Source organism: Megascapheus bottae, chromosome 25 (genome assembly GCF_031878675.1).
Source record: "Megascapheus bottae isolate mThoBot1 chromosome 25, mThoBot2.hap1, whole genome shotgun sequence".
NCBI lineage: Eukaryota > Metazoa > Chordata > Mammalia > Rodentia > Geomyidae > Megascapheus > Megascapheus bottae.
Genome location: NC_143533.1, coordinates 17,342,533 through 17,356,555, shown reverse-complemented (window position 1 = coordinate 17,356,555; position 14,023 = coordinate 17,342,533). Strand labels below are relative to the sequence as shown.

Genomic DNA, 14,023 nt, shown 5'->3' with positions numbered 1-14,023 from the left:
CCAGACATTGACTTGATACTGTTCACAAGTGTACAAGAGGAAAAGTGAGTTAGGACTGTGAAATCTCTATTCACTTCTTTTTCTTTTTTTCTTTTTTGCCAGTCCTGGGGCTTGACTCAGGGCCTAGGCACTATCCTTAGACACTTTTTGGTCAAGGCTAGCGCTCTGCCATGTGAGCCACAGCAGCACTTCCAGCTTTTTTTCCTGTATATGTGGTACTGAGGAATTGAACCCAGGTCTTCGTGTATGAATGGTGAGCATTCTACCTAGGCTACACTCTCGGCCCTTTCTATTCACTTTTTATGTGGCAGAAGAAGGGCTCCTCACACATTAAAAAAAAGTTTCAAAATGTCACACAACCAATTCATCAGGTGCCTTTCCCCATAAAATACAGCAGGAATAGGTATGGGTAGATAACGATATTTCCTAAAGATGATGAAATATACTCAATGAATTTTCTTCATGAACTTACAGTGTTGTAAAGTTCTTCCAGTCTGGGAATGGTAAGGAATTTATGCATGCTTACTCCATTTTCAATAAGAAGTTTTACAAATGAAACTCTATCCATTACAAGAGCATCAAGCATAGCTTGTTCCAAGGATCCAACCTAAAAGAGCATCAACATTAATTAATACATTTCACATACTTTGTTACTCACTTTTTTCCCTTTTTCTTTTTCTTTGGTGGGGGTGGGGGTGGTGAGTCATGCAGCTTACACTCAGAGTCCAGGTGCTGTCCCTGAGCTTTTTTTCAGTTAAGGCTAGTGTTCTACCACTTTGAGCCACAATGCTACTTCCGGTTTTCTGGTGACTAACTAGAGATGAGTCTCATCTCAAGCCTGCTACCCAGGCTGGCTTCAAACCAGAATCCTCAGATCTCAGCCACCTGAGATGCTAGGATTATAGGCGTGAGCCACGACTGCCAGCTACTGTTCCCTTCTAAATGGTAAGTCTTTACAAAGTTCCTAAACAGGTTTAGGACCAAATTAGAAAGATGAAGCTGGTGTGGTGAATCACTCCTGTAGTCCTTGATACTTGAGAGGAACCACAACTCCATTTCCAGCTTTTGGTGGTTAATTAAGAGATAAGAAGAATCTCATGGACTTTCCTGCCCAGGTTGGCTTTGAACTGTGATCCCCAGATTTCAGCATCATGAGTGGCTAGGATTACAGATGTGAGCCACTGGCACCCAGCAGTTATCTCTTGATTACTTATGATATCTAGTAAGTAATTTATGCTGTTAACGTTCAGGAAATTACAAGAGAAAAATACATCTGTATAAGTTCAATACAGAGACAATCACTATAAGCACAACTATACACAACACAATCTATAGTTAGCTGAATTCAGGACATGGAACCTATACATATAGAGAAACCACTTAGTACTTCATTTAATTGTGTACATAGATTATTTACATACCAACCATTGCTGTCCATATACAAATACATGATTTTTGGCAATGTCAACTCTATCCCATGCCAGTGTAAGGATAAGCTGGTCGAATGCAGATGCATTAGTACCTAATTGAATAAAGAAAACAATTTGCAAGTTTTACTCCATTAATATAAGAACACTTCTGAAAGCTCCCTACCACCCTTTAACTTACACAGCAGGTGCCAGTCACCATTTTGAAGTAGCCTGCCTCAAAGAGATAAGATTAAACCCAGGATGGAGAACTTTTGTTTCTCAAGTACAGAAACTACACAGTCTCTCATTGCAAACAATTCAGAATGCAGAAACTGAGAAGAAAACAAAGAGGATCTGTTTCTATCACAGAGACAGTACTAATAGAATTCAAAAACTATCATTTCAGGTACTTCTCTGTGCACATAGAAGTTCATAAACTTTTAATTCCTTATTTAAAAAAAGCATCATATTATACAAAGTATTCAATAGCTTGAATTACAATTATATATCTTACTATCGTATCTTAGCTTTCCTAAACAGTGTATGTAGATTCACTTTTTCACTGTTATTTGGTTTGTGTGCTGTTCCCAGGGCTCAAACTCAGGGCCTAGGTACTGTCCTTAAAGTTTTCCGATCAAGGGTGACACTACCACTTGAGCCACAGCTCTACTTCCAGCTTTTTGGTAGCTAACTGGAGGTAAGAATCTTACATACTTTCCTGCCTCAGATTTCAGCCTGCTGAGCAGCTAGGATTACAGGAATAAGCCACTGGTGCTCAGTTGTGTTTATATTTTTTAAAGGTAAAACACTCTATTAGTAGGCAGTTGAGTTATTTTGTACTTTTTGCCATGTACATTTAGTGCAGGTGTTCAATTACCTGAACAGGATTATTTTTCAAAATATAAGAATATATACTTTAAGGCTTTTGCTATATTCCTAAAATAGATTTCAGAAAGCCTGTATCATCTACAAAGGGTATAAGACTCGTACTTTGTGTGCTGGTAGAGTAGGAAGGCTTCTGTGTCTCTTGCTCTATCTACCCCTGCCACTTCAGAGCCGACTTTCAGGAGCAGATGGAACATCATTTTTCTTTCTTCCCCCCAGTCTGAGATCAGTAACTGAACTCAGTACCAGCTGCTTTTACTCACTGAGTAGTACTATCCAACTGACACACCTTCAATCTCTTTCTTCTTCTTTTTGGTCTGAGACTAGGACTTGAACTTGGTATCTGATGCTTTCGCTCATTGGCTAATACTCTACCAACTGAGCCATACTTCTAATTCCTCACTTTTGCTTCTAACTTTTGAAGAGATTTTTCACTGCTCTATCAGTTGGATGTGTGGTGAGATAATTGAGAGAGAAAAAGTAAACTATGCACACATATCAATTTCTTAGTGCTTGAATATAACATAGCCTTCAAATTTTTCATTAAGAAAAGAAGTAGCAAGTTTAAGAAATTGTGTCTTTCATATCTATTGACCAAATATCAAATTATTTTACACAATTATTTCCAACTGGTTAAGAATGTGAAAAATTCTTAGAGTAAATCTTTAACACTCTGGAGGCATAGGCATTGCTATACACTTAAGTAAATCTCTAAGACAAAAACAAAAGCTACCTAGATCAACTAAATTCATGTATTGTTTCTTTCATGAAGAAAATATGAAAAAATTCACTTCCTATATATTCAGGCAACTGAGAGTTCTTCCATAAATAAATGAGCCAAAAATTAAAGATAACCACAAATTGCTTTTAAAATCTTACCTTTTAACAGTGCAGTAAGAATTGCTACATCTATATCTTGATGTTCTTCTGATCCAATGTGGAAAACAGTAATCTATTTAAAGATTAATTCATAACATTATGCATTTATAATTTTAAAAATAAGCATCATAAAAAAGAAATTCTGGGCCGGGAGTGTGGCCTAGTAGTAGAGTGCTTGCCTAGCATGCACGAAGACCCGGTACCACATACACAGAAAAAAGCTGGAAGTGGTGCTAAGGCTCAAGTGGTAGAGCTGTAGCCTTGAGAAAGTCCAGGGACAGTGCTCAGGCCCTGAGCTCAAGCCCAGGACTGGCAAGAAAAGAAAGAAAGAGAGAGAGAGAGGGAGGGAGGGAGGGAGGGAAAGGAAAGGAAGGAAGGAAAGAAGGAAGGAAAGAAGGAAGGAAAGAAGGAGAGAGAGAGAGAGAGAGAGAGAGAGAGAGAGAGAGAGAGAGAGAGAGAGAGAGAGAGAGAGAAGGAAAGGAAGAACGAAGGAAGGAAGGAAAAAGAAAAGAAAAGAAGGAAGGAAGGAAATAAATTCTAAGCTGGGCTTGGTGGCTCACCCCTGTAATCCTAGCTACTCAGGAGGATAAGATCTGAGGATTGCAGTTCAAAGCCAGCCGGGGCGCTAAAGACTGTGAGATTCTTATCTCCAATTAATCACTAGAAAATGAGAAGTGGAGCTGTGGCTCAGAGGTAGGGCAGTATCCTTGAGCTGAAGAGGTCAGGGACATAGTACCCAGGCCCAGAGTTCAAGCCCATAACCAACCACACTCCCCCCAAAAGAAATCCCAAAGTGCACGTGCGTGCGTGTGTGTGTCTATTCATTTATATTTATATAAATGTTTATAGATATTTATAAATCTATCTATATATACCTATACACACACACATATATACATTCAAGGGAAAGACCTTAGACATAAATTCATTTCAATCTACAAAAACAAATCAGGAAATTAAGACTTTATCATTTATCACAATACTTAGTTTCTTCATATAGTAACTGTTTTTGTTGCTGTTTTAACCATTTTCTCTCTGTTATAAGAGGCAGTAACATAGGGGTAAGGTTATACACTACTTGTCAGATAAATTTTCTTTCTGTTCTTTCCAGAGTAGCTGAGGCAGGTGTAGAACTCATTATTGTTTTACTTCAGTCTTCCTCACACTAAGATTACAGGGCTGGACCACTATACTCAGCCACATATATATGTATATATTCTTGGGTGAGAAATGTTTTGTTCAATCTTGTAATTATATATGCCTTTAAATTACTTGAAATTTAATACAAGTTTTTATCTAGTAACAATTTTTATAAAGTAAAAATTATAAACAAGCAAAATTTTCAATTCGCTTCATCTTGCAGTATATAAAATTTGCAGTGAAAGAGAACAACAAGGGGTGGGAATTTGGCCTAGTGGTAGAGTGTTTGCCTAGTATGCACAAAGACCTGGGTTGGATTCCTCGGTACTACATATACAGAAAACAAATAAGAGAAAAGAAAAGAAGAGAAGAGAAAAGAAAAGAAAAAGCCAGAAGGGGTGCTATGGCTCAAGTTGTAGAGCTCTAGCCTTGAGAAAGCCTAAAAACAGTGCTCAGGCCCTGAGTTTAAGCCCCAGGACCGGAAAAAAAGCAAGCAAGCAAGAAAGAAAGCAAACAACATGGCATCTATTTAAAGAGCAGTTAAAAATTCTTATCTCTACAACTTAAGAAGATGTTCATATGACTAAAATTAATCAAGACAGATATTTAATAGCCAAAAACCTCATTTAATAAAAGTTTTAAATATTTTCCCAAGTACTTTGTTAGAAAAGCCTGATCAATTCTACATTTCTTCCTTGACACTAAACACAATCTATTGAGGCCTAAGTTATGAAACTTTTCCTAAAAGTCTCTTATTCTATAAAAACTATAGTCCAAAGGCTGGGGGTTTGGCCTAGTGGTAGAGTGCTTATCTAGCATACACAAAGACCCAGGTTCAATTCCTCTGTACCACATATACACAGAAACCAGAAGTTGAGCTATAGCTCCAGTGGTAGAGCACTAGCCTTGAGGAAAGCCCAAGACCAGTGTTCAGGCCCTAAGTTCAAGCCCCAGGACTGGTTTAAAAAAAAAAAAAAAAAAGTATAGTCCTGGGCTGGGAATGAGGCTTAGTAGTAGAGTGCTTGCCTAGCATGCATAAAGCCATGGGGGTTGATTCCTCAGTACTATATAAACAAAAAAAATGGAAGTGGCACAGTGGCTCAAGTGGCAGAGTGCTAGCTTTCAGCAAAAGAAGATCTGGAACAGTGCCTAGACCGAATTCAAGCCCCACGACTGGCAAAAACAAAAACAAAAACAACTACAGTCCTATGTTGTCACTCAGTAGGAAAACACTAAAAAGTAAATGACATCTTAATATTTAAATTTTTAAATTAAAAATGAAAATACTTCAGCAATCTAGAGTGTACTTTAAAAGAAGTAAAAAGACGAATCTGCTGAAATTGACTTACAAGCTCCTTTTTTTTCATGCACTCCATCAGGGTCTGAAATAAATGGACTGCCTCACTTTGGCCAAAGTTAAATGTTTTTTTGATTGTTGAAATAATATCCGGCTCTGCTGCATCAGGAAGATTCCTGGTACAAGAGAACATAGAAAACTTCATCGGTTTCATCTTCCATTAGCTATAAGATCAAAATGAAGATCTGTGCAAGACCTGGAGATGCTGTATTAAAATTAAATACTTTGCTGGCACGGTGGCTCACACCTGTAATCCTAACTACTCAGGAGGCTGAGATCTGAGGATAAAGGCTCAAAGCCAGCCAAGGCTTGGGCTCAGGGCCTGAGCACTGTCCTTGGACTTTCTCAAGGCTTAGCACTCTACCACTTGAGCCTCAACACCACTTCCAGCTTTTTTTTTCATGTATGTGGTGCCGAGGAATTGAACCTGGGTCTTCGTGCATGCTAGGCAAGCACTCTACCACTAGGCCAAACTCCCAGCCCTCAGGACCTGAGATTCTTATCTCCAATTAACCTCTAGAAAATGGGATGTGGGGCTGTGGCTCAAGGGTAGTGTGGTAGCCTTGAGCTGAAGAACTCAGGGATAGTGCCCAGGCCGAGTTCAAGTCCCATGACCCACAAAAATAAATAAATAAATTTAAATACCTGACTGAATGAAACTTTCTTCTTCAAGGACATCCATTACATCATATGGGATTTTTAAAAAATGGAGTGATTTTTCTCTTGCACTACTTTGTGAATGTTTTTAACAAAGTATATACTGCAATATTAGTAATTTTAAGATATATAGCTAGATACCAGTGGCTCACATCTGTAATCCTAGCTACTCAGGGGGCTGAGATCTGAGGATCATGGTTCAAAAGCCAATCCATGCAGAAAAGTCGCTGTGAGACACTTATCTCCAATTAATCAATCAAAAACTGGAAGTGGTGCTATGGCTCAAGTGGTAGAATACTAGCCTGTGCACAAAGAAGCTCAGGAACAGCTCCCAGGACCTGAGCTCAAGCCCCATAACCAACAACAAGAATAAGTTATCATATAAACTCTATTTCCAGGTATTATGTTCTATATGGTTACATTCCAAGGTTATATTATGTTCTAAACATGAACACATTTATTGAACTCAATCATAAAGCAGAAAACATTAAAATACAAAAATTCACCATGTTTCCTTACAAGTGTCTTTTATTTGCTTAGCTCTACTTCAGATATTCTAAGTAATCACTAGTAACTTGTATAATTTCTCAAGATCTCTTTTTACATAAAGTATCCTTTTTGCTTCTATATAAAAAGTGTCACAACACGCACATTGCTTAACATATTTTTTTCCTTGAGGATATTTTATCATAAATCTAGTATATAGATCCTATCCTTACTCAACTACAAACTGTCCCATTCTGTAGCAGACTGTAATTTATTAATTCACACTTCTATTTAGTTTTTACTTACAGGTAACCCTGCAAGAAACTTGGACATTTTTTTCCATAGATATTCACCTGTAGGAACAATTCCCCAAGCTGCTAAGTAAACAACTGCCTTCCAAGAGGATGCTTGTATCATATTTCAATCCTTCCAATAACATACAAGACTATTACAGTAAGCCTTAACAAAATGTCTTATTAAACTTGAGATTTTCATATTCATAAAACACTCAAAGGAATCTGATCTTCTAAAGGCCACAGGCCTCTTTAATAAAGTTATTCCATTTCTGATACTCAGATACTTACCCTCCTTCTTCTGTTTGTTTATGAATATATGCTAGCAAATCTGCAGCTCTGCCTGTTCCTTCACACACAACTACTGGAACAGGAGGGCTTTCTTGAAGGTATTCTAAAACTGTGAGGATAACATTAGGCCCACCTTCAAATACCAGTGCCACCACAGGAACACCCTGGCCAATTCCTAAAAAAAGGTAACAGTTTAATTAGAAAATCAGACACAAGTCAACAATTTAATCTTATTTATTTTAAATAAAAATTACAAGTCAAAATGTAATTTCATATAAAACTGTGGACTTGGCCAGGAGTTTGGCCTAGTGTTAGAGTGCTTGCCTAGCAGCACTCTACATACATAAAAAAGCCTGGAAGTATCCTTCCACTAATCACACACACAAAAAAAAAAAGCCCGGAAGTGGTGCTGGGGCTCAAGTGGTGGAGCTCTAGCCTTGAGAAAACCCAAGGACAGTGCTCAGGCCTTGAGTTCAAGTCCCAGGACTGGCAAGGAAAACGGAAACAAACAAAAAAAACCTGTAGACTTCACTACAAGTAAGTACTAGAGGTGATACCAGTCTTTCATAAACAATGTATTGAATAAATTATGCTGTTACTTAGTCTAAATGACAAAAATCAGAAAATTCATTATGTAATTTTGCACACAATGAAAATTTATAAACTTGGGCTGACAAGAAATGTGCAATCACAATTTATTTTTTTAGTTTGCTCTTAAAGTCTTGTATATGGGGTGCCAGTGGCTCGCACCTGTAATCCTAGTTACTCTGGAGACTAAGATTTGAGGATCATGGTTCAAAGCCCAGGCATAAAAGTCCATGAAACTCTTAAAAAAAAAAAAGAACCGGTGGTGCTGTGCCTCAAGAAGTAGAGCACTGTGGCTCAAGTGGTAGCCTTGAGCTGAAGAGCTCAGGGACAACACTCAGACCCAGAGTTCAAGCCTCATGACCAAAATAAATAAATAAATTAAATAATCGATCTTGCAGCTGGGCACCAGTGGCTCACACCTATAATCCTAGTGATTCAGGAGGCTGATATCTGAAGACTGGAGTTCAAAGCCAGCCTGTGATACTCTTATCTCCAATTAGCCACTCAAAAAATAGAAGTGACACTGTGATAGAACACTAGACTAGGCCTGGACATAAAGAGGCTCAGAGACAGTGCCCAGGTCCTCAGTTCAAACCCCAGAACCAACAAAAACAGCACAAAACAGCATTGCTATATAGCGTGGGATTCTCCAGAGTGCTGGTATTGCAGCTGTCACCTACCACATTCAGCCTGATTTGTTTTTTAGTGTATATTAGTTGGATTTCCAACATATAGGAATTAACAACAGAAACAGAATATACAAGAGTAAAACAAAACAAAAATCTAGTCAATACAAATTTTTGTTTTTATAATAATCTTCAACAAAGTGAGAAAATGCAAACTAACGGCAACTGTACAGTTATAAAACATTTTTAATTTTTACAAATGCTGTATCTCCTGGTAATCTGAATATGCTGGTGTAGAATTGCATATTTTTTTTCTTTTTTATACCAGTCCTGGAGCTTGAACTCAGTGCCTGGGCTCTATTGTTCCTGAGCCTCTTTGTGCTCTATCAGTTGAACATAGCACTACTTCCGGCTTTTTGTCTCTGAGCTCTTCAGCTCAAGGCTATAGCTCTATCCCTGGAGCCACAGCACCACTTCCAGTATTCTATTGATTAACTGGAGATAAGAATCTCACAGGCCACAGTGCCCAGGCTGGCTTTGAACTGCAATCCTCAGATCTCAGCCTCCTGAGTAGTTAGGATTATAGGCGTGAGCCACTGCACCTGCTATCCTTCCATTTTAAATAAAATCTAGATGGTGAACCATCAAAGTTCATCCTCATTGGGAATGTGGCTTAGTGGTACAGTGCTTGTCTAGTATGTATGAAGCTTTGGATTCAATTTCTCAGTACCACATGAACAAGAAAAGCAAAAAGTGGCCCTGTGGTTCAAGTGGGTAGTGTGCTAGCCATGGGCATAGACAGGATCAAGGACAGAGCCCAGGTTCTTGAGTTCAAAGAAACCAGGACCATCAAAGAAAAAAGTTCAGCCTCAGATGGAAAGGAAAATCAGTGCTAAAAATACCAACTATTAGCTGGGTACAGGTGGCTCACACCTGTAATCCTGCTACTCAGTAAACTGAGATTTAGAGGATTAGAGTCCAAGGCCAGACCAAACAAACAAACAGTAAATAATTTGGGTTCCAATAATTTTACAATAGCAACATTTTAGCTTTGAAGTATGAGTATCCCATTTGGCCTTTGACTCTTCCTTAGTATTATTTCCTTTAAGATCAGCCATTCTTGGTTGCCTATTGGTTATTTTCCTATGGGAGGAAAAAACACCTCAAAGAACACCATGCTTTCTCAGAATATAGCTAATACAGCTGGTTTTCAATATAGCCCTCAAAATTTTAACAATAACATGTATGTCAGTAAATTCACTTACTAGCATGAATTCTTTGCTGATTAATAGTTTTTTCAAGTTCTCTTCTTAATCTGACTTCTGCTCCATACTTCCCAACAGTGCCATCATCCACCAATATGAAATGGGAATGGAGATTATTCAGAACATTTAATTTGCTCAGGGGGTTCAATAAGGTTTGGTAAGGAGCAACCACCTAAACAATAGCAAAATAAGAGTTAGTCACAGGATTAAATATAATACATTTTAAAATAAAATCTGAAGTAACTCACAGATTAAAAAAAGGCAAAATTCCATTTTACATTTAGAAATGTAACCCACCCAAAAGCTTTTTACACAACTGAAAAAATTAATGAGTTAAGCCAAATAATTACACCTTGATCCTTATTTCAGAATTATATATTTCATCATCACATGCAAAAAGCATTAATAAGTAAATAATTAATCAACAAATAAAATTAAATAAGTAAGCTGTAATATCTAAAGCACTCTTAAAAAGAGCAATAAAATGTCTTATTAGCTTTATAGCCATAAACAAAATCTCTTTAAATTGATATTAGAAGTTTTCTAATTTGAGGATGATTACTATAAATGCAGGAACTCCTTTCTGGTAGTCTCTAACAAGTATCTACAAAGCAACTGACAGCTTCAATCTCCTTAAGTAAAAATATTTCATTCCTGTTAGTAACAAAAGATCAATGCATTTAAAAAATATTTGTATTAGCATCTATTAGTTATACAAGGGTGTTTTCACTGCCACATTTCCGAACATGAATAGGTTCCCTATCCAACATACTCGTTTCCTCATCTCCTGTCATTGTGCCTTATCCCCTTACTCCTCAAAACAGTGATTCTTGATGTAAATAGCCATTAAAAACATAATTAAAAATATGGAAAACATGTCAAAGTACCGAAAAAAAAAAACCAAAATTATTTAGACACTAATGTATTTCCAAAAGGATCAGCAGAACTACAGGAAAATACTTTTTAAATTCAATTTAGGAAGCACAGTATAATCATGAATAAACATTTTAATATGATTTCAGTCAGTGTTCCTACTGTATTAACAGAATTATAGCAAGTCCAAATAGAAGAAATTTAAACATCATTCTTACATCTCTCCCAACAAGATCATTTCTGTTCTCTATCACTCCCCATGGAGCTATTCCAATAGTGCAAATCTTTCGAGATGATCGGGAAGCATGCTCTTTGAGAGCATCACCAACGTGCTTTGCTACACCTGTTCAAACAAAATGTTAGTCATTTCAGTAATTATCACATCATGTAACACTGAGCTGAGTTATCAACTTGTCAGCTACATCCCTAACTAGTATAGCATAAGCTTTATGAAGCTACTGTGTCTGTTTTGTGAAATGATAATAAACTCAGTAGCCCAAGAACATCTACCAATGAGGCTCAAACGAAGTTAAATATGCCAGGCGCGGTGGCTCATGCCTGTAATCCTAGCTTCTCTGGAGGCTGAGCTCTAAGGATCAAGGTTCAAAGCCCACCCAGGCACAAAAGAACCTGAGACTCTTATCTCCAATTAACCTCTAGACAACAGGAAGTGTCCGGGAGTTTGGCCTAGTGGTAGAGTGTTTACCTATAATGCACGAAGACCGGGAAAGCCAGAAAAAAAGCCAGAAGTGGTGCTGAGGCTCTAGTGGTAAGAGCTCTAGCCTTGAGAAAGTCCAAAGACAATGCTCAGGCATTGAGCTCAAGCCCAGGACTGGCAAAAAAGAAAACAGGAAGTGGGGCTTGGCTCAAGGGCAGGGTGGTAGCCTTGAGCTGAAGAACTCAGGGAAAGTGCACAGGCCAAGTTCAAGCCCCATGACCCTCCCCACACACAAAAAAATATACGTATGTATGTATGTATGTATGTATGTATGTATGTATGTATGTATAATTGCTTATAAAAATGAATTATCTTGCCTTCCTTATAGTCAACCTTTATATATGACAGATAAAAAAGGAATAAAAGGACACAGTATATTGAAATTAGTTTTTATGACTCCAGAGGCAACAGACTACCATTCTTCCACCAATTTACCAACCATCAGAAAATGCTAATAAAGAACTAACATTTTGCCCTCTAGTAGGATTGACAAATGTTTTGGCAAGGAGCAAAGAGCAAATATCTTAGGCTGTCACCACTATTTTCCAGTCTTTGTCACAACTATTCTCTGTTGTTGGGGGCACAAAAATAGTCAAAGCAATACATAAACAAATGAGTATAGATAGGATAAAACTTTATTCACAAGAACAAAGATTAGGCTGGATCTGGTACATTGTCAACTTCTGCTTTAAGTGTACTGTTTTTTTAGAGTGCAAATGAAAACCAAAGAAATTCAGTTACTTCTATCTAGCAACCAGCAGCTTATGCAACAGAAGAACCAAGTATACTGATTTGTTATTGACTACTAATTCAAAAATAGAATTGATATTATAAAAAAAATTATAGGCACTTAATAAAACTGATATAACCATATTACCTGTATTTACTCCACCAGTTAAAATCCAGGCTCCAGTTGTAACTGCAGCTTTAATAAGACCCTTTCCAAGCAACTGTTTAATTCGTGGATGAAGCTCAAATTTCTGCATGCCTCCATGTACAGAGATAACAAGTTTGGGTAATTCCATTTGCCATTCTTTAAGCAGAAGTTGCAGAATGATTTCAGGTTTGGTGTCATATGATAGCCTCACATACTAAAACAAAAAATATTTTTTAGAAGGATCAAATAACTATACTCACAGGTTTAACAAGGCAACAATACCTAACTTTGGAAAAAGAAATTAATTAGATCATATAAAACACATTTTGTCAGGCCAGGAGAGTGGCCTAGTGGTATTGTGCTGGCCTAGCATGCACAAAGCCCTGGGTTTGATTCCCCAGAACCACATACACAGGAGAAAGAAAAAAAAAAAAGCTTGGAAGTGGCGCTATGACCCAAGTGTGGCACAATGTTAGCCTTGAGCAAAAAGTGTCCAAGGACAGTGCCCAGCCCCTGAGTTCAAGCCCCAGACTGGCCAAACAAACAAACAACAAAAACACATTTTGAGCAGGGTGCCAGTGGCTCCCACCTGTAATCCTAGCTATTCAGGAAGCTGAGATTGGAGGATCACTGGTCAAAGCCAGACTGGGAATGAAAGTCCTGAAAGTCTGTGAGATGCTTATTTCTAGTTAATCATCAGAAAACTGGAAGCAGTCCTGTGGCACAATGTGGCAGAGTGGTAGCCTTGAGCTGAACGGCTCAGGGACAGCGGTCTAGACCCAGTTAAAGCCCCATAACAAACCAGAAAAGGGGGGGAAAAAAAGAAGGAAAGAAATTGAAATAATTATCTAATGGGGGGGAGGGGACGGGACATACTGACAGGGATTGTGGCTTAGTGTCAGTGTGCATGAAGCACTGGGTTCCATTCCCCATTATCATACAAACAGAAAACATTGGAATAGCAGTGTGGCTCAAATGGTGGTAGAATGCTACCCTTGAGCAAAAGAAGCTCAAGGACAGTGCCAAAACCCTGAGTTCAACCCCTAGGACTGGCAAGAAAACGCACGCACGCACGCACGCACTTCACTATATCTACACTCCTAGTAATAAGAGCAAATGAATTTTTTTTTGGGGGGGGGCGCCAGTCCTGGGGCTTGAATTCAGTGCCAGGGCACTGTCCTGAGCTTCTTTTTACTCAAGGCCAGCATTCTACTACTTGAGCCACAGTGCCAATTCTGATCTTTTCTATTTATGCAGTACTGAGGAACAGAACCCAGGGCTTTGTGCAAACACTTTACCACTAAGCTACATTCCTGGGCTAGGAAATGATTTTAAAGTTGAATAAAATCATTTTATGAGGCTTATAGAACTGCAGCCATAAACAGTAAGATACAAACCTCACTTCAGTTATAGTCAATTACCAGTTAAGTTTATTTATGAATTTAATTTATGAGTTTATCCAGAGTTAATTGCTGTGTTTGTAAATACCAGTGTGACCCAGAAGTAGTAAGACTGGCTAAGATGATGGGAATGGGGAAGAGAATAGAAGAACTATGAAAAAAATAGGCGTTCATAAGCGGGGTGTGGTGATTCACATCTGTAATCTTAGCTACTCTGGAGGCTGAGATCGGAGGAACGAGGCTCAAAGACAGCTAGGGCATAAAGAACATGAGATTCTT

General features: G+C 38.1%; 1 protein-coding gene across 1 annotated transcript in view; it reads right to left on the bottom strand.

Annotated features, from left to right (window-relative positions):
* Trpm7 (transient receptor potential cation channel subfamily M member 7) overlaps window positions 1–951 on the bottom strand; it is a 46,840-nt gene extending 45,889 nt beyond the window's left edge. The window contains exon 1 of the mRNA XM_090358421.1: window positions 473–951. Within this exon, the coding sequence (XP_090214547.1) occupies window positions 473–586 (114 nt within the window). The 5' untranslated portion in view covers window positions 587–951. The remainder of the gene's footprint in view (window positions 1–472) is intronic.
* Window positions 952–14,023: the final 13,072 nt, after the last annotated feature.